We start from the raw sequence: 19,905 nt of genomic DNA, 5'->3' as shown, positions 1-19,905 counted from the left end.
TGTCACACTCTTGTTTAATTTCAACTGTACTACTTGTGGGGGGTGAATCATCAGGTGAACCATGATTATTTGTGTTTTCGCCTTCCTTATTCACAGCGGACTCTTCCTTTACTTCTACCTTTGGATTCAAAGGGTGTCGAGCTTTTCTTACACTGATTATTTCCACATCCTTTGAAAATTTCACAGTAGATGGACCGCTTTCAATGGTCTCTATGGTGATAGCAGGCATATTTTGCTCCGGCCCATCTTGCACCTGCTCTTGAAATTCATTAAGATCGTATCCCAACAAGGAAGCCAAAATTAACAAAGCCGCTGGTTTAGACATCACTATCAGTCTCTCTTTACAAAACTTGGGAGCAATACACAATGGACAGCCCCATTCACATTCACAATTACGCACCTTGTCAAAAGTGGTTTGCAAAATCTCATCAAAATATTCAAACGCTTTTGCTGACATGCCACTGCCTAGTTCCCCTCCTTTGGAATCATTAAAGATCAATCTAGCTGGTCGCTTACGGTTAGATTCACGTCTCGCGAATTCCTTTTCTGGTGCTTTGCATTCTGTCACCAATTCGGCCTCTCCAACACCAGAGTAGTAGCTTTTGCTAGAAGTATCAACCGTACCATTGATGAAAACAGGTAAGATGTTGATTATGGCATGCAGAGCAGCATGAATACCAGCAGCTGGCGATAATTGCTTCTTATTGATGATATCGATTACCTCACTACCTATATCAACCCAGAATCCCTTATTAATTATAATGACAGGTGAATTTTTGACGTCTACTGCTTCAAGAATCTCATTTCTTCTATTCAACTTAAAAAAGCCAAACACTTTTATGGTGGTTTTCACCAAACCAAGAAATACGGGTATATCAGACGGGACAGCCAGATTGGGTGGATAGAGCTGCTTTACATATTGTGCTTCCATGGGGTCCATGTCCGTAAAATCTCTCTGCAGAGTTGTCCAATCGACATTCACTCTTTCCACCTTAGCAAACTTTTGGTCCGCATTGAATTCTCTGACTAAGTAGGGGAATCCTTGGTGAAGAAAAATGCCACCTTCGTAGAGAGTGAAATTGGTTCTCAGAGATTCCACTTCTTCAATAACGATATTACGTCCATTAGTGATATCTACAACAGCAAAGGAAGACTCTTCTATAGCTCTAATGGTAACAAGATCGCTGGGCCAAGGCAAGAAGTTAGGCGAAGTCCTGTATTTGCCAGTATTATCCTTGAGGAGTCTCTCCTGACAGATTTTAACAAACGCATTCGCCTTACCTGTTGAACCATCTGGAGCAAACCACTTCAAATCCTCTACAATATCAAGTGGGTCCTCAAATGCAGCACATTGCATGTGCTGTTCTAATGTCAAATGGTATGAACCTAAATCCAAGAGTCCATCGACGCAAAGGTCTTCATAGGAGTTCTTGTCAAGAATATCCTTATAATTGCTTAGGTAATACTGGTCAATAGGAGTGGGACCCGCTACAAATATTGCCAAACTTCCCTTGGAATCTCTTGCTCTACCAGCTCTTCCAAATTGTTGATGCATATGCAGCTTCAGAATGGGGAAGCCACATGTAATTACAATATCTAGATCCGATAAATCTATTCCCAACTCCAAAGCATTAGTGGCTACAATAGCTCTAAGTTGTCCGGTAAACATCTTCTGCTCAATGACTCTTCTATCTTCCTTTGAATAACCTCCTCGATAAGACATGATATCATGTTCATTCAAAAGTGCTCTCTCTGTATGGTCCGAGGATCTTAAAAGATGTCTTACTTCGTTCATAAGCAATTCGCACACAACTCTAATAGGGCAGAATACAATCACTTTAATTTCGGACAAATTTGAAAGGAGATGAACCAACAATCGAGCCAGTTCAGCAACTATTCCCACTCTTGGAATTAGAGTGTTACTTACAGTAGACTCTATCGTCATTGAAGACTTTAATGTAGACTGAATCTGACCCTTCTTATTCATCAAAGCTGGTGGATTCCACACTACCAACTTCCTCTCAGAGCATGGGCTGCCGTCGTTGGCAACATGAACTACTTGATCACACTTTGGTATAGCACAAACTGCTCTGAAATGAGCCACAGGATTGGAAATTGTTGCTGAACATGAAACAAAGGTAATGTCATTGACCCCATTTTTGAGTTTCTCGGTAATTCTTAGAAGTCTAGTCATCACATAACTTACTTGAATACCAAAGGTACCCTTATACACATGCAATTCATCGACTACAATGAACTTGAGACTACGAAGGAACGGAATCCACCCAGAGGAATCAGAATACCCTAGGTGATTAGGTAATACAGATGCATGAATTGTATCTGGGTTGGTAAATACAATATCAGCAAAAGATCTAACAAAGTTTCTATCTCGGCTTGCCGTATCTCCATCATATGTTTGTACTATAATTTTTCTCTTTTCATTGGTGGGTAGGTACAGTATAAATTCTTCCAAATGTCGTTTTTGATCCTGAGCTAATGCTTTGGTCGGAAATATGAAGAATGCAGTTGTCGATCTGGATTTCTTACCATTAGTAATATCCCACAAAATTTCATTCAATACTGGGATCTGATAGATGAGCGACTTCCCTGAAGCTGTGGCAGTACTCACAATAACATGTCTTCCAAAACTATTGGGTTGTAAGAGTGTTTTTAAGGCATCAGCTTGATGGGAATACAAGTCCTTGTATATATCAATTCCTTTATAATTGTATAGAGCATCTCTTAGTTCCGGATGAATATTATATATATGGCCTTCGAAGTCCCCTAAAGGCACCTTCATAGCTTTCTGAGCAGGAGTCAAGGTACAAACCTGTTCGATCTGACCTTTATAAAAAGGTTCCTGCTTCAAAACAATGAGCATTTCATCCAATGTTGGTTTAGACTTGCGATCTACAACTTTATGCGAATGTTCCAATTGTTCTACTGGATCGTTCAAAACAGGAGGTTGCGGTATTAAAGGCTCATATTTGGCAACCAACTTTTGCATGGGAATATCTTGTGAAACTTCTTCCTCACTAAATCCATCTAGATATGCCTTTAGTATCTCTTTGAAGTTGTCGGATCTACTGTTAATCATTCTAGTTAGTTGGATTTGAGTCAAAGGCAGAAAAGCCAAATCCGAACTGGAAAGAAAGAAATCATTATTAGTATCATTCTGTTCTACCTTTCTTCTTTTGGCCCTGCCTCCTTTTACTACGCCACCTATTCCGTGCATTCTTGTGTCTTGGAAGTCAAATACGAGTAATTGATTGGAGCCAGAGAGGCCATGGTTGTTCGCTACTTGTTCAAAGGCATCATCCATAGAGCTAGCATTCCCCTGCTTATAGCCGTGTGATCTGCTGTACTCCACTTTCTCTGCCATAGATAGCATGAGTTGATTCTCGTCCACATATTTGTAAGCAACGTGTTTATCGGGAAGTAAACCCTTCATTAATGTCAAATCAAGCGTGTTGATATCAGGATTGAGTTTCTGAAGAAGTTCAAATGTCGGTATGGTTGTTCTAGAATGAGACGAAAGAAAAGTCAAATGGGTATTGATCTGGACAAAGAGCCTATACAATCTTTGGAACGACGGGGGCCATTTCGACGTATTGATATTTGCTTTTTTGGGTGGCATTTGCCTACTGACAATTGATTTCTATATTCATCAAAAAGTGATTATTTGATAAGAATAAAATCTTGAAACCTTCCACGAGAAAGGAATATTGTGAAAATCAATAGGATGTTGTTCAGTGAAGACTCTTAAGCGCGAAAAGAAAACAATTATGCAACGTCCAATCTAAGAATTGCAAGATTAGATAGTTCTTGTTCTCTAAAATCTAATCTACAATTACTTGGACCTGTATGCAGAGATTCTTATAAAATAGGTAGATTTTGTCTTGATATAAACCCATTTAACATATAATTTTCATTCTTCGTCAGAAGTAATTTTCTGTTCTCTTCTACATCAGATTCCAACTTCAGCAAGCGAATTGTTTATTTCCCTTCATCATCGCCAATTTATTTACCTTTCAATGAACTGTCGGTAACTAACCAGTTTTCTTTCAGTATCTACATACTTCAGTGCCTGCATGCACTAGGTTGCAGATAGATTTATCGATTTGGGGTTGAAATTGCAATTGGATTTATGTTCTTTCTTGTCTGTGTTTCAGTTCATCTCCACAGAACTTGATGCAAAAAGATTAAAATCCTTGTTTTGCATATCTAATTATAAGGTCATCCTTAAACCTGATAAAGTAATCTGTATTGCGGTGAATTGATCCAATTGGCATGTTCGATAAGGTCAAACTCCGCTCGAAGGGCAGTAACCCAGTAGCTGCCGTTCCTGCGGCTACTCCGGGTCAACCTCCAAGTACAAGACAGATCTACCAATCGAGAAAGAATTTCGGAGTCAACATTGGAGCTTGTTTTGTATCGGAAAAATGGATATTCCATGAGTTGTTCGGTGAAAACGTTCCTGAATTCGAGCTCGCAGCAGTTGAAGCTATGGTGAGAGCGAAGGGTTTAGATGGTGCCAAAAGTACATTTGAGAATTTCTGGTCTAATTTTATGAATGACAATGACTGGAGATGGTTGCAGGACAACCAGGTCACTTCTGTAAGAATTCCCATAGGATATTGGGATGTTGCCGGTGGAAGGTTTACCAAAGGCACCCAATTTGAGAAGTATGGGTCTTCTGTCTATTCTGGAGCTTGGAATATATTTAAGGAAAAGTTCGTCAAGCCAGCAGGAAAACATAATATCTCTGTATTGGTGGATCTTCATGGGTTACCCGGTGGTGCTAACTCTAGCGATCACAGTGGTGAGAAGTCTGGTGGTCTGGCAGCTTTTTGGTCAAACGAGAAATTTCAGTTGCAGGTTGCTGAAATGCTCACCTTTATTGCCAGGGATTTACAGCAGTTTGAGAACATTTCTGGTATTCAAGTAGTCAACGAAGCAGAATTCGCGCAAGAGCCAGCTTCAAAGCAAACTACTTACTATGTAGCTGCTCTCAATCTGATCCGAGAAGCGGATTCAGGTATCCCAGTGATTATTTCTGACGGCTGGTGGACAGACCAGTGGGTGAGATTCATTCAGAAACACCAACAGAACAACAATAGTCTAGGTTTGATAATCGATCACCACGTATACCGTTGTTTTTCTAAGGAAGACAAGGATAAGTCTCCGATGAGGATCATTGAAGATTTGAACAATGATGTATTAACTAATTTGACTGATAATGGTAAGGGAGTTGACATTATGGTCGGTGAATTCTCTTGTGTACTTGACCAACAGTCGTGGAATAAAGATGGTGCACAAGGCAGAAGAGATGAGTTGGTGATCCAGTACGGTAATAGACAATGTGACTTAATTAATGAAAGAGCAGGTATGGGCTTTTACTTTTGGACTTACAAGTTCCAGTCGGGAAACGGAGGTGAATGGGACTTAAAGCAAATGGTGGAAAAAGGGGCTATAAGGAATCCATTTTCCGTCAATGGTAAGAGATTGCCTGACAGATCAATGTTCGAACAGGCTTACAACCAAGCAATGCAAGGTCATGTTGGATACTGGAGTGGAACCGATCCTGGTGGAAGATATGAACATGAGCGATATGGTGAAGGGTTCACTACTGCCTGGGCAGATGCCGAGGAATTCGCGAAGTTCAACGGGTCTGTCTTGGGCCGGGTTGAAGCATGGAGAATTGCACGGTTGTCGGAACATATCAGAGCTCGAGGTGCTCTGGGCTACTTGTGGGAATGGGAACAGGGTTTCTATGAAGGATTGAAGCAGTTTCATTCTAATGTGAGATGATCTATTTAGCCTGTAACGTATACCCTTTTTCTTAATGTGAAATGTTTTCGGATTTACCTATAAGTCTGCACATGTAGTTGTCTACTGGTCTACTGATAGTATTTCTGCTTTCTCTCTTGTTCCTTGTCTCCGCCTTTCAAAGTTGTTATTTCTCTATTCTTGAATTTACTAGCGAGGTATCTCAAAATTCGCACCCAAAATCTGAGCCCGTGTGCAGCACTTCCCGATAAAACTGACTCTCTTATACGGAGGCAATCTGACTAAACCTCTTCTTTATAGAACAACTACCAACACGTATAAAATCCTTAAAATCTTAGAAGTATCTCTTCCTAGAAGAATACACCCCTATAAAATCTCATACACACATAAACTGAGTCGAGGCCATGACTGAGGAGCCGGTCTCGTTCAGACTGATAGCTGATTTGAATAGTCTATCTAAATCCTTGCTTCGGGATTTGATCACAGGTTCATCAGGCATATCGAAACTTATTAAGCATCAAGTGTCTCTTCTTGAGTTGTACTCTCATGAATCGAAGAAGCTCGAGAGGATCGGCTACTGTGACTATGAACTTGCCTATGTTTGCTACACGTTGGCGTTGCTGCTTTATACGAACCTGGAGAAACTACTTTCAGAAAAGACTGTGGACTTTGTGCGATCGATTAAACAGAATCTCGTGATAAGAAAAGACAGTTACGAGACGATAAGGTCATTTCTCGATTCTAATGAGAATGAGACTAATGTAGATCCCCTGAACTTGGGTTCTTATGGTGGCGATCCTTTATTACAGAGGTTCAAATCACTTCAAGCAGGTTCTGATTCTTCAGTTTCTGTTGGGCACGTAAAGGCAAACTTAAAACTGCTGATGGACAATTTCAAGTACAGAGAAGTGATATTCGTTGAAGAATTGCACAATATCATCAGTCTGACATCTTCTAGCAAAGTCCTTTTGATAGACTATAGAGCATCGAAAGATTTCAACTACAATCATATCAAACATTCGGAAATCATCAATATCGAGCCATCTCATATAAATGCAATCTTTTCACAGAATAAAGACGTCACCGATCAAGACTTAGAGGAACGGCTAAAGCTCCATTTACTGCAGGACCAATTCCACAAATTCCAGAATAGATACAAGTACGACTTAATAGTCATCTACAACTTGAAGTATGGCACCCATATGTCGCATATGGACCGATTTGCATATCTCAAGGAAGTCCTTTTGAACGAAGATTCAAGTGCACTTCCTACGAGAAACCCCTTCAATAATTTGGTAGAATTGATCATGTTCAAGAACAAGTACATTAGCTCCAAGTTGAAACGGCATCCATGTTATTTGGCTGGCGGTGTATTCCATTGGCATTCGGTGTATGGGGACGACAGTTTGTCAAGATCAATTCAAGCTCAAGTATTGACAAGACCAGAGGCTAGTTTATCAAGAGGAAGCTCGCCCAATTCTTCTCGTAGAAGTAGTTATACAGGCACTTCCTATGGAAATTCTTCTTCTATTGCTCGAACTTCTTCTCCCTATCTTAAGAACTTTGGCGAGTACTTGCTGACAGCAAAGTCTACAGATGATACTCCAATATCCAATGCATTCGTGCCTATTATTCCTTCGGCAAGTATGTCCAAGTACAACCCTTCATCGGCAATTAAGTCCAGCACTTCTAGTAGTACGATTACGACGACAAATGTTTCACCTCCAATTCAGCAGCCACCAACCGTCAAGAGAACACTTTCAGTCACAATTCCTAACAACTCTTCATCTTCTTCGACGACTACATCAATAACAGAAAAGCCTACTATTGCGTCTGTAGCCGGTATAACTACAAATAACACTCCCAGCAAATTCCTTGATCTGTATGTAACTGGTTTGGTAAATTTGGGTAATTCTTGTTACATGAATTGTATTCTACAGTGTTTGGGTGCAACTCCTCCTCTTACAAAGTTCTTTTTCCCAGGTATTTCCAACAGTTTGCCATCGTCGTCACAGGTTCAATCTTATCGTCAACACATCAATGTTAACAACAAATTGGGATCTAAAGGTATTATGACCACAAACTTCTTTGGGCTATTAGCCAATATGTTCAACAGTAATGGGAAGTCGTATTCACCTACAAATTTTAAGAAAGTGATGGGATCCTTATCCCCTGGAGGACAGTTTGCCACATTTGACCAACAGGATTGTCTTGAATTCTTGACTTTTCTTCTTGATGGTTTGCACGAAGACTTGAATCAAATGGTGATATCAAATCCTGAAGAAAAGAAGGCCATATCAGAGCTCACGCCTGAACAAGAGAAAACGAGAGAAATCTTACCTGTTCGTTTGGCTTCCACAATTGAATGGGAGAGATATTTGAAGCTCAACTTCTCAATCATTGTCGACTATTTTCAGGGTCAGTACTTGTCGCAATTGAAATGTTTGGAATGTGGAATGACTTCAACCACCTACAATGCTTTTTCGGTTTTATCATTACCTATTCCTGAAAAACTTGGCTATTCAACTAACCAAAGAGTTCTGTTGGATGATTGTCTTAAGGAGTTTACAACTACTGAATTGTTGGATGACAACAACAAATGGCATTGCCCTCGTTGTAAGAGATTCACCAAGCTGACGAAGAAGATCACTATCACACGTTTACCGCAGATCTTGATTATTCACTTCAAAAGATTTAAGATGACTCCCAATGGTTACTTTAACAAGTTGGATACATTTGTCAACTTTCCAGTTAAAGACACTCTTGACTTGACATCTTATTGGCCAGATGTTGGTACCAGTGTCAATTCGAATCTCAAGGATTCTGAGATCATGAGTAAAGAGAAAGAAGAGCAGATTTTGTCAACATTGCCCAGCAGAAACCAACAGAAACCGTTCCGCTACAAGCTTTACGGTGTTGCTAACCATTTTGGAAATTTGACAACTGGCCATTACACTTCTTATATTCACAAGGAAGGTGAGTCAAAAAAGACCAGAGGCTGGATCTACTTTGATGATGCCAAGCTTACTTACAATTGTAAAGAAAGCGACGTAATGAATAAGAATGCCTACTGTCTTTTCTATCAACGTATCTAACTGTATAGACTGTTTTATAGATTTGTTAGCAATCCATCAACTGCATTTTCGATTCCTGTACTGGAGAACTGCTTGTAGTAGAACTCGTAGTCTCATTAACTCGTATTCTGGGATGGCTTCCAACTACACCTTTGCTCATTCCTACCCAAAGCCAATCAACTTTATCCTCCGAATTAATGTTGAGTTCCCCTTTGAATCCCTCTACAAAGCTTCTATCGTTAACTGTGATGTTGGCTGTGAAATTAATAAATTCATTGAAGATTGAAATTGATGACCAGAATTGTAATTTACGTAAACAGGCTATCACCAAACTTGTTACCTGCCCACCATTGAGACAATGGATATATACTGGAGCGAATTCGTTGTGAATCATGAAGTTGAGAGCTTGTAAAACTGTAGTGTACCCCATTGGCACTCCTCTCTTTTTCCCCTTCCCTGATTGAGCACATTCTACATGGATCAAGCCAATGTTGTTAGCTGTGGCAAATTCGTATAGTATAGGATCTGTTTCTTTCGTTATTGGGTTAGGAGTTAATGATATTATGACCTTTAATTGTAAGGTTTTGAGAAAGGTAAGATTAATTTCTCGCGGATATGCACCACGATACAAGTTTTTCTGCACGGTGTTGAACCTCAAAGGCGGTACAAACGGATCTGGGATGTCGTAGCTCATGATTTATATGATAATTAAGATTGTATCACTTTGTAGAAAAGAAGTCAGCGATATGTATGATTGTACATGTCTTTTCAGATTAGATATTGTTTTGTCGCAACATTTTAGACAAGAAAGCGCGACTAAAGAAAACTATCAATCAACTATTATTCAATTATCTTCTTAATTTGTGTATATTTGTATGACATTATGATTATTATAAATTAGTTAACTGTAATTAGAAGTGCTTATTAAAACAGTAGCAATATTGTATGCGTGTGGTGGTATATATATGTACATTGATGGGAGAAATCGCCAATTTCAGTTGAAGTATCCTAGCTTTGGCTTTTTACAATCCTCGACGTTGGTAGCAAGAACGTCTTCAATGGCCCATCTGGGTGGCTCGCCTTCAACCTTCGAGCCTCCAGCGATACCGCTACTAAACTTGAGGAAAATCTGGTCTCCGACTTCGTTGAACTTTTGAAGAACGTAGTCCAAGTCTTCTTTGGTCAAAGCTGCACTGACACACAATCTGGCTCTACCAGATATCAAAGGTGTGGCAGGGTAACTGACGATAACAACGGCAATCTTCATATCGTACAACATTCTCGAGACAGCTGGCATCTTGGCAGGCAAAAACAACAAGACAGGGATAACCGGAGAGTCGTCAGCACCATAGACAATGAAACCCAATTTCTTTAATCCCAATCTCAAATAACGCGAATTGAAGGCAATTCTCTGCAATCTTTCTTGTCCCTCACCTGGATTCAAAGTACCTTCAATAACGCTCAACGACGAGATGATCTGTCCCATCACTGCAGGTGGAACACTTTCAGAGTACACCTGGGTGATGTAGTTGGTTCTCATCTTTTCAATCAAGTACTTGTCCCCAGCAATGTAACCACCAGTAGCACCAAACGACTTGGTAAAAGTGCCCATCAACAAGTCAACTCTAGCCGGATCTACCGAGAAATAGTCACAGATACCTCTTCCACCAGGACCTAAGGCACCAATGGAGTGAGCCTCATCGACAAACAAGTAGCATTTGTATTTGTCTTTGATTTCTACTATTTCAGGCAAGTTACACATGTTTCCTTCCATGGAGTACAACCCTTCTACGGCAATGATGATCTTTTTCCAGGGACGGTGGGTCTTTGGCTGACCTTGAGCAATCTGGTTTCTGATTAACTTTTCTAAGTCCTTCGTGTCATTATGCTTGAAGACCTTGACGGAAGCACCGGACAATCTGATTCCGAATCTAATAGAAGCATGGTTCAACTCGTCAGAGATGACCAACGTCTTAGAATCAGCAATAGACGAAAACAAGTTGGCATTCGTACCATACCCTTGCGACACAATAATAGCGTCCTCCTTTCCGACAAAGTCAGCTATGACCCGTTCACACTTTTGGTGCAAGTCAGTGGTTCCCGAAATGGCTCTAGGAGAACAGGCAGAAGTGCCGTAGTCATCAACACAACCCAAGGCGTAATCAGTACACACTCCGTTGGACTGAGCAAAACCCAAGTAGTTGTAAGAAGATAAGTTCAAACACTCATTGGAAGTTCCATCGTAAAGATAGCCGGTTTTACCGTGTCTGATTCTGTTAAAACATTTGACGTAACGACCGGGTGCTCCGTGGATAGGTCTGGCAAAACAATCGTCGATTCTGATCTTCAAACGACGTACATAGAAACTCTCAAAACCGTCGTACCAAGGAGCGTAGCCGTCTTTCTCGATCAAATCAGCATACTCCTTAGGCTTGAAAAACTTGCCAAAGAAGTCTCGAATGTGACCTATTATGATCAAGATAAGATAACTTATATAGGTTGCAAGATAGATAATATATGGTGGTTCATCATCTATAGGAGTAGGTAAAGGTTCACCCACTGGATGTTTGGAAACATACAAATACCGCTTGGTAGACAATTTTCCATATTCCAATTCATCTAGAACTTCTTGCGGTCTGTCATCGGGTGCAGCGTTGGGGATGTTGGCTGTCAACACTCTTTCCTTCCTAGCCATTATGCTGAAAAATAAGTATCAAAAGAAGCCGGAAGATTAGTAAGATTCAAGTGCTATAAGTTGGATATGGCTCTACGAGTACAAAACGAGTGTGAATTGTCCGGACTGAATGGAATGACTTCGTCTGAGAGCGAATGAATAGATATGTATGCAATGAGGTCTCCTTTCGCTGTGTCAAAAACAAAAAGAATACCCTACAAAAAGAGAGAAAAATCCTGAAAAAGACTGAAACTGGAATTTGCAACTCCCACTGTTCGGAGAAATATCTTTCACTGCCAATACCTGAAATGATACGCAGCTCGAGCTTCAGAAACTGTTCAACTGTCAAAGAAGTACCAGGGTAAATTTTGCTTGCTTAAGCAAACCTGTTGATATTGTCGAACTGGATCACGTGCTACTATAGATGGTGGGCGCACGACAAACACGAATGCTGCTCAGAAAAGGTCAATATTACGCGTTTTCTAAAGGGCCGAGGAGATCTGCCAGTTCAGTAATATTTGAAGGGTGGAAGCTTTTGGGACTTTTTGAGAGATGGTGGTTACTTGAATAGAGAATGTCGAGTATTTACGAGCCGATAACACGAAGATTAATGCTCACGTACTCAGCTGGCAGTTCCAATTGCTCAGGTGTTTTTATAGCCGACTTTTCCCAACTAGGTATATGCTTATATAATCAGCCTGTAATTGAAAAATTATAGGGGTAAATCTGCGATGAGAAGATTCTTGAACTGTGTACAGGAATCATGCCATACTTCCAGTAACCGTGGAACAGAGATGCAACCATGCCGCAGTTGAAAAATTATTAACTAGTCGAATTTTTCGCAGCCTTTTTTTAGAAATATTATGCCATCAATCTCTTGCAAACGAACTTGGCTCTATTCCCACGTACGAAGCATGCTGGTTTCACTGGTTTTATGTCATTCAGGTCTTGTATATTTTAACGTTTTATATCTTCAAAGTCTAGAAATCACACCATGGAATCTGGTTTTCTATCTCACTCTATGTATACTTGTACACCTTGTAGTTTCTCTCTTCATCACCTATCAACTTCAACAAGTAGTCACAACGAGGCACTTCCCAATCGATGTGTCCAATTGCCAAAACTGTTGTGTTTGGCAAGTGATTTTCAATCACGTCGTGGCATCTGATCATGACGTCTTCATCATCCATAGTAGAGAATGCTTCATCAAGAATAAGAAGGTCTGGGTTTTTGATAATTGCTCTGAGGAACAACGTCAATTTCTGGTCAGTCATTGAGAGGTCAGTGAATTTTTTGTTTCCGTTGGCTTCTAGCCTATCAGCAAATAACGCTAATATACCTCTGGCGAAGTTGGTCAAATTCTCTTCTTTCCCTCTGAACAAGAAGTTGGAATTACCCACATCTTTTACAATTCCATTCAAGATGATGTCTCTCATAGTACGTGTATGTTGAGGGACAAGTGCATGTAACTCGGGAGAGGATAGTCCAATTTTATTGTTCACCTCAAAGAAAGTCACTCCATTACCAGTCTTACGCACCACACCATCAATGGTCAACACAGATCTCCAGGACTGTGGGTGGTCAGCGGTGATAAACGAAAGAAGAGTAGTCTTACCTGTTCCATTATCTCCAAGGATCCTCCATTTAGATCTTCGTGGAATTTTCCACTTAAAATTGTCAAGAATCTTCAATCCCCTATACGATACTGAAGCATTGTTGAACTCTATGTGAGCAGGAATAGTGCTTCCTTCAAACAACTCTTCATTGGAAATTTCAACTGGATTCTGATGCTTAGTATGGCGTTTTTCATGGTCAGCATGGGTTATATCTAATTGACTAGTTTCCTCGTGTAGCTGTTGCAAAGTCTCTTCTTTTGGCCCACTCACTTTCAAACCCGTCTCGTCTACATAGGCTATGCTATTTATCCAATTCGGGATATCATCTTGTACTCTCAATCCTAGGACGACACTCGCTCCCAATAATTGGCTGACTCTATTCAAGGAGTCAGAGACCATCTCCGTGGCTCCAGGATCTAACCCCAAGAATGGATCGTCTATGATTAGTAAACTAGGTTTCGAAACTAGAGATTTGGCAATCCTGGCTCTTCTCATCTGTCCATTACTTAACGAGTTAATCCACTTATGTGAGAGATGGTCCAAATTGAACAAATTGATCAATTTGTCGACATAATCAGACGTTATTTCACTGGTATCCTTGTTATAGTTGTTAGCTCCCGTAATGTAGTTTCTCACAGAATTGACATCGTCTGACATTTCCACCTCTCCTCTATATGAATACGTCTCGTAACGAGCGGACAAGTGAACCTTGTCAAGACCGGAGCTGTCTCTGAAGTCGAGAAACTGAATTTTCAGATATTCGAAAGTCTCTGAAAGAAAGGGGTACGAACGAGATAATGGCGGCGAAGGAATGTACCTTCCTGCGACTATGGACAAGAAACGAGACTTTTCAGGTCCTGATACCGACCAGAACGAAGGTTTATTAGCCTGGTTGGGTTTATATATTTCGAAGTGAGATACTGGCTTGGAGAAAATCAACAGTGAATTAGAAGAATTGTCGATTCTGAAGATGGCATCTTTTATCCTCAAAAGACAATTACTGTTTAGCAGCACTCTTGATGGTTTCATTATGCGTTCTTGATATGAATGCAAGTCAATTGGAGATATAGGGCCAGTTCAACAATTGATAACTGGCTCAATATGAGTTGCAAATTAGTCATAAAGGAATGGATCGCACGAACGGAATTGTAAGAAGGAAACGCGACACAAAATATTATGATTTTGCACCCATAAGAAGAGGTATATTGATATGATGTAAATGAAGCAAATGAATAATGTAAAACCGAGATAATGGTTTGGGACCTGCCAAGAACAGTCCCTAGAAATGGTGTTTTTATCGGTAAACCAAGAATCTCTTTGCTATTAACTCTCCCGCTCCGGCTCCAGCTACATTACAAAAACTAGAATTCTCAAGTACGATTTTGTATCAGAAACACTTCATCAATATGATGATCTCTCCTTCTAATACCTGCTTATACTAGTAATCTCATCGTTCCGCCTGGTACCAATCCAATCAAAACTTTAACTATTCCATTTCTAAACAAGGTTGCCTGCACATAACCATATAAAACCAAATATCTCTAACAATCATGAAGTATTGGATGATCCCTGTTCTTTTCACCACCAAACGTAAAGATGGAATTTGCAGATCCTGCTGTAGCAGAAGAAGAAGTCACCAAAGACACATCTGTTCAGAACGCTTTCTCAGAAGAACATGATAACAAAACCGAAGAAACGGTCCAGAAATTAGAACTGGAAATCAATAATATGTACAACGCCTTGGAAAGCAAGTTTCTGGATTTGTGGTCCAATGCCTCGAAGAATGCAAGCGACTTGCAAGCCAAATACAAGTTGGACGAACGTAAGGAGCAGTTGCTTGGACAATTGAACTCTGCAAGAGAAAGTTTGAAGAATAACAATACATTGAATGTCACTGAGAACTTGGCCTCTATTGAAGAACAGATTAAGAAGGTACAATTGCCTGCTGTTAAAGTAGATATTAAGAACTTGCTGGAACAAGCCAATACAGCCCTTGATGTTTTGGACTCCAAACTCGAAATCGTGGAGAATCAAGCTGGAAAATATGTGAGTTCATTTGCTTCTTTCCTTAGCAATATGATTTCTGTGACTCCGGAAGCTCCTGTCAATGAGAAGGAGACTTTGTTCGCTTCTTCTTCTGGTATCAATACGCATGAAAACTACGGGACTTCTCGTTATGAGACTGATTTCTACAAATTGCACACAACAGAATCTTACTACTTGACAGAGGAACTTGATGACAAGGCAGAAGCTGAGAAATACAGTGCTGATTCCAAGACTAAGGAAATTTCTGAGTTGTTAGAGCAGTATCCACAAACATTGACCAAATTGATGAATGAGATTGTACCTGTTAAAGTGTCGTACAACTTGTTCTGGTACAGATACTTCAAGAACGAGGATAAACTTAAGGAATCCGAAAAGAAGAGAAAGGAGTTGTTAGAAAAAAAGGGAAGCCAGGCCAGTGCCAATGACGATGACGAAGAATTCACTTGGGATGACGATGAAGAAGATGAAGAAACCGTCAATCTAAGCAAGAATCTCAAGGAGTCCGAAGATGAAGCCACAAAACCAGCCAAGGAAGACCCTAAGGACGAAGAAGATGACGACTGGGAGTGACTATGACCAGAACCATTGTATTAAGAACAATTAATATTATCATTGTCTCTAATGTCATAGTGATATGTATGACTGAGCCACTGTATCCTCTACTCTACTGTTAGACTCAATGTCTTCATATGTTAAGTATCTCGGTAAATACCAAGACATATGTCTTTCATCATCTGTTATAAATCAAGTATCACTACTTTAGTTAACGAGTATATGTACGTATTTATTTTGCCAATGACAATGTTCCCGTGTCTAGATATAACCCTCTTATCTGTGAAGTTCCGCCCCGTTTGTTTAATATGGCAACTTCCTCTACCAGCTTATAGATAATGGAAAATAGGGCGCCGCATACAGGAAACAAGATACCCTTCCTCACGGAATAAAAGCGAGTTTTTGTATGTCTACAAATTGATCAAAAAGCCAGCTCCTCCTAGCAAATCAAACAAACAAGGGTGTTAATTGATTTGAGATCAACTCGAGAAGAATAGCTGCATAGAACTGGTTCATCCTCAAGAAATCTCTTACATTATTGTTCGTTTATTTAATATTGATTAAATAGCTACTACACAATCCAAAAAAACCATTCAATCGCAAATAAAGTATTAGTTTCATCAATTATCATAAATAAAATATCTAGAGAGATACAATCTCTGTATGGAAGTATTAAGTCACTTAACTATCCCATAATATACCAGTAATAATCATCATCACATCATCGTATGAGCCATGAACTCGTATGGGTCTAAGATTGCTTCTTCAGAGAGCTCTGGGCCAAGAGTTTCTTCCAACACTTCGACACCTTCCAAGAAGTCTTCTAAAGTCACCACTCAAAGTCACCATTCCACCAACGCTGGACTTAACAATCAATATTCGAATGCTTCAGCTCATAGTAACATCAACAGCGCTAACAGTAGCCAGTACAGCCCATCTGCTGGAAGACGAGTCTGGGTGAAACGACCAAATGGAACTCCGACAACGTTAAAAGTGCACATCAACGATATTGTAGATGATCTCAAGCTCATGGTTATGAACAAGTTTCCGAACTCTTTGGCTCGTGTTTTCGATCCAGCTGACTTGGCGTTACATTTGGAACTGGGATCCAAACAACCTAACTCAACTCTGATGGGCAAACGTGTTTTGAACCTTTCTATGTCGCCTGATAATTTAAAGAATTCACCAACATCGATGAATACTTCGCATTCAAAAAACACGACTAATACGGTAACGTTGGAACCAGACCAGAACGTGTTTTCCATACTTGATTTATACTTCCCCAATGGTATGGGCATGTCTGATTCATTTGTGATAGTGGCACCCCAAGTAAGCGGTACGGAGTTCACCACTGTGATTCCACAAGTGTCACTGGAGTTAATGGGAGGTAATAGCATCAATGCGTATGGCATTCACAGTAACAATAATAGTGGCGGAAACAGCGCCAGAGGCAGTTTCAGCACCACTAATTACTACAGAAACAATAGTAACACCCAACTTTCTGCCATGTACAACACTGCTATGAGTAATAGCAATAATAACCCACAAAACCAACAAATTCAAGTACAACAGCCATCACCACCGATCATTAGTACTCATTCACATCTCCAGGAAAAAGTGTCCACACCTGTACTGAGCTCTTCGGGCCATTATCATGCCCCCAAACCTCAGTACTTGTACCAAGCTACATCTTTTAGTACTCCTGGCTTGCCCAAAGACCGGTCTGTGTCACCAGCTACTATTAATTCACCTGTACATGCCAGCCATAGAAGATCTCATTCAAATCCTCCACAGTCTCCCGTCTCTGCGTCTAATGGAACCAATTCTCAGGCAGTGCTATTATTACCCAAGAACTTTTCCTTGGCTGGTGGTGGAAGTTCGAGTTCTAACAATTTGAAAAAGAGATACTCTGTAGACGAGGGAATGCTTTCCAGAAAGGGGAACAGTCTTAAGGCGATCCAGACAAACAATTTAACCAACATAGGCGTAGGAATTACGAGTCCCGATAATGGTCTGAGCTCAGATGCGTTTTCGTTGCGCGACAAAGTAGGCAACAACTTGAAACTTAAACAGGAACCCATAGAAGAGCTTGTAGAGCCTCGAAGCAACGGAAAACACAATGTACATAACTCTGACTTGCCACAACGAGAAGCGTTTTCTATGTCGCCTTCACCTCCTGGCGAGGTGCAAAGGTTGAACTCACCTACTAGAGATACCCCTAATAGCAGTACGCAATCAGAGACGAACAATGAGGTCCTCAAACCAAAAGATGCTAAGGACCATGAAAAGAATACCAGTACCAAATCTAAAGCCAAGAATTTAAAGTCGTCGAAAAGCACAACGGATAAAGTGTTACCATCGATTTCTGTATTGGTTGTAGAAGATAATGCCATTAACCAGGCTATTTTAGGAGCATTTTTAAGAAAGCACAAAATACATTATCAGATTGCTAAGAATGGACAAGAGGCAATCGATAAATGGCGTAAGGGAGGATTCCATCTTGTTCTAATGGATATTCAGTTACCGGTGAAGTCAGGGATCGAGGCTACGAAGGAAATTCGTCATTTGGAGAAAATCAACAGAATTGGGGTCTTTGCTGAAAACGAGCTTGTTACAGATTTTGAAAATCCCGATCAGTTGAAAGAAGCGGAAAAGCTTGACTTGGGGATTTTCCGATCCCCGGTGATTATCGTAGCTTTGACAGCATCATCTAATTCTTCTGTTGATAAGAAGAATGCCTTGATGGCAGGGTGCAATGATTACTTGACAAAACCTGTTAACTTGGTATGGTTACAAAACAAGATTACTGAGTGGGGATGTATGCAAGCATTGATCGATTTCGATGGATGGAACAGTAGGGTGTTGACCAAGTCTGATAGTGACAAGGAGAATAACAGGCCCGTAAAGAAGAATCCTGTGAAGAAAGAGAAAAAGCTTGAGAAAATCATGTTGACCACCAAGGCGAAGCCGGTTCTGTTGAAATAGTATTTAAATAGTGGAGGATATAACCCAAGAACAACATATTAATAATGAAGAAGTAAGTCTGTGGAATAGCACTAGAAGTTTGATCTAATTCTGGACTGGAGTAGAACAGAACGGAGAGTTGGAAACATCAAAACTAATAATAGCAGGACGCAACAGCAAATAGTTTATGTTTTTGCAACCTGTCGTGTGGATACCATCTTCTGAACAAAAGTATTTCAAGTGCTTGATTGTTCAGGCTGCCACGACATACCATCTCTTGTATTTATCAGCAGCATATAGCATATAGAAAATGTCTGACATTCAGGAAGAAATTCCCGTGACTGTGTTGCCATTGGAAATCATCGACAAGTCTATTGGACACGAGATCCGTGTTTTAATGACCAACGATAAGGAGTTCACTGGTAAGTTGGTTGGATTCGATGACTTTGTCAACATGGTTTTGGAAGACGTCAGAGAGATTGACAGCGACGTCAAGAGCGATAAGGTTATCAAGAAAATGTTGTTGAATGGCGGACAAGTGGCTATGATAATTCCAGCAACGGCCTAGATACATAAAATGAAGAAGTAAAGAGAATCAGTGTTCAAGCAATATGGAAGATTCTTTCCAAATTGTCTATATTAATAGAGGCACTCTAGAGGTGTGATGTACTATAGTTTTAATTCAATAATAAATATCAAGAAATATCAGAACTATGCTGGCTATGTAGTCTACAGAGCTTAACGATGAGGATTATTGAGTCTGCTTAAGGTTATGAACTATGCGCAGCTTGTACAATTCGTAGACTGAAATACATAAGAAATACCGTGGAATGGTAATGAAGAGATTGTATGATATTAAATTCGTTATTCAAAGTTATTCCACAATACGCAAGCTAGTATAATATGTTTGTTATTGTAGTCATATCGTATGGATAAGTGTATGACATTACATGTGGCATAGTATTTGGTTTTCATGGTATTACAGTATATGGCATAGATTTTGTAGTACAAGTCAAATAATGAAATTTGTAATTAAACTTTTTTACTATTTTTTTATACTCAGCGATGGAATTTCTTTATCGAAACTTCTTGATCTCTAAATGTTGATCATCAGACCACATCGTGGATTGTATTTACTATTCTACAAGCTTTTAGTCAACATTGAACTCACACGATAATCTGCCAGTGA

General features: G+C 40.0%; 9 protein-coding genes across 9 annotated transcripts; 5 read left to right on the top strand and 4 right to left on the bottom strand. All coding sequences in view use genetic code 12, as the record gives it.

Moving 5' to 3' along the window:
• Window positions 1-103: 103 nt before the first annotated feature.
• Window positions 104-3,637, bottom strand: PICST_62134 (predicted protein; the record flags this gene model as incomplete). Its single annotated transcript, XM_001385312.1, has 1 exon — window positions 104-3,637. A coding segment is annotated over one exon (3,534 nt), but the record flags the coding sequence as incomplete, so codon positions are not given.
• A 653-nt stretch (window positions 3,638-4,290) lies between these two features.
• On the top strand, window positions 4,291-5,811 carry EXG3 (glucan 1,3-beta-glucosidase; the record flags this gene model as incomplete). The annotated part of the gene is made up of 1 exon (XM_001385668.1): window positions 4,291-5,811. One exon carries the CDS (start codon window positions 4,291-4,293, stop codon window positions 5,809-5,811), a length of 1,521 nt encoding a protein of 506 aa, XP_001385705.2.
• Window positions 5,812-6,194: 383 nt separating this feature from the next.
• Window positions 6,195-8,885, top strand: PICST_62413 (predicted protein; the record flags this gene model as incomplete). The annotated part of the gene is made up of 3 exons (XM_001385667.1): window positions 6,195-6,579; window positions 6,637-7,198; window positions 7,286-8,885. The coding sequence occupies 3 exons, from the start codon at window positions 6,195-6,197 to the stop codon at window positions 8,883-8,885; spliced, it is 2,547 nt and encodes an 848-aa protein (XP_001385704.2).
• Window positions 8,886-8,910: 25 nt separating this feature from the next.
• On the bottom strand, window positions 8,911-9,558 carry PICST_61589 (predicted protein; the record flags this gene model as incomplete). The annotated part of the gene is made up of 1 exon (XM_001385311.1): window positions 8,911-9,558. The coding sequence occupies one exon, from the start codon at window positions 9,556-9,558 to the stop codon at window positions 8,911-8,913; it is 648 nt and encodes a 215-aa protein (XP_001385348.1).
• A 171-nt stretch (window positions 9,559-9,729) lies between these two features.
• LCB2 (palmitoyl transferase) lies at window positions 9,730-11,831 on the bottom strand. Its single transcript, XM_001385310.1, has one exon. It carries the CDS (start codon window positions 11,557-11,559, stop codon window positions 9,859-9,861), a length of 1,701 nt encoding a protein of 566 aa, XP_001385347.1. The 5' UTR covers window positions 11,560-11,831; the 3' UTR covers window positions 9,730-9,858.
• A 726-nt stretch (window positions 11,832-12,557) lies between these two features.
• PICST_49011 (predicted protein) lies at window positions 12,558-14,183 on the bottom strand (the record flags this gene model as incomplete). The annotated part of the gene is made up of 1 exon (XM_001385309.1): window positions 12,558-14,183. The coding sequence occupies one exon, from the start codon at window positions 14,181-14,183 to the stop codon at window positions 12,558-12,560; it is 1,626 nt and encodes a 541-aa protein (XP_001385346.2).
• Window positions 14,184-14,750: 567 nt separating this feature from the next.
• PICST_47663 (predicted protein) lies at window positions 14,751-15,770 on the top strand (the record flags this gene model as incomplete). The annotated part of the gene is made up of 1 exon (XM_001385666.1): window positions 14,751-15,770. The coding sequence occupies one exon, from the start codon at window positions 14,751-14,753 to the stop codon at window positions 15,768-15,770; it is 1,020 nt and encodes a 339-aa protein (XP_001385703.2).
• Window positions 15,771-16,487: 717 nt separating this feature from the next.
• On the top strand, window positions 16,488-18,737 carry PICST_32546 (predicted protein; the record flags this gene model as incomplete). The annotated part of the gene is made up of 1 exon (XM_001385665.1): window positions 16,488-18,737. One exon carries the CDS (start codon window positions 16,488-16,490, stop codon window positions 18,735-18,737), a length of 2,250 nt encoding a protein of 749 aa, XP_001385702.2.
• A 319-nt stretch (window positions 18,738-19,056) lies between these two features.
• On the top strand, window positions 19,057-19,275 carry PICST_23784 (predicted protein; the record flags this gene model as incomplete). Its single annotated transcript, XM_001385664.1, has 1 exon — window positions 19,057-19,275. A coding segment is annotated over one exon (219 nt), but the record flags the coding sequence as incomplete, so codon positions are not given.
• Window positions 19,276-19,905: the final 630 nt, after the last annotated feature.

Source organism: Scheffersomyces stipitis, chromosome 6, assembly GCF_000209165.1.
Source record: "Scheffersomyces stipitis CBS 6054 chromosome 6, complete sequence".
Classification (NCBI taxonomy): domain Eukaryota; kingdom Fungi; phylum Ascomycota; class Pichiomycetes; order Serinales; family Debaryomycetaceae; genus Scheffersomyces; species Scheffersomyces stipitis.
Note: the sequence above shows the minus strand (reverse complement) of the source record. Positions and strands in the feature narration are given on the sequence as shown.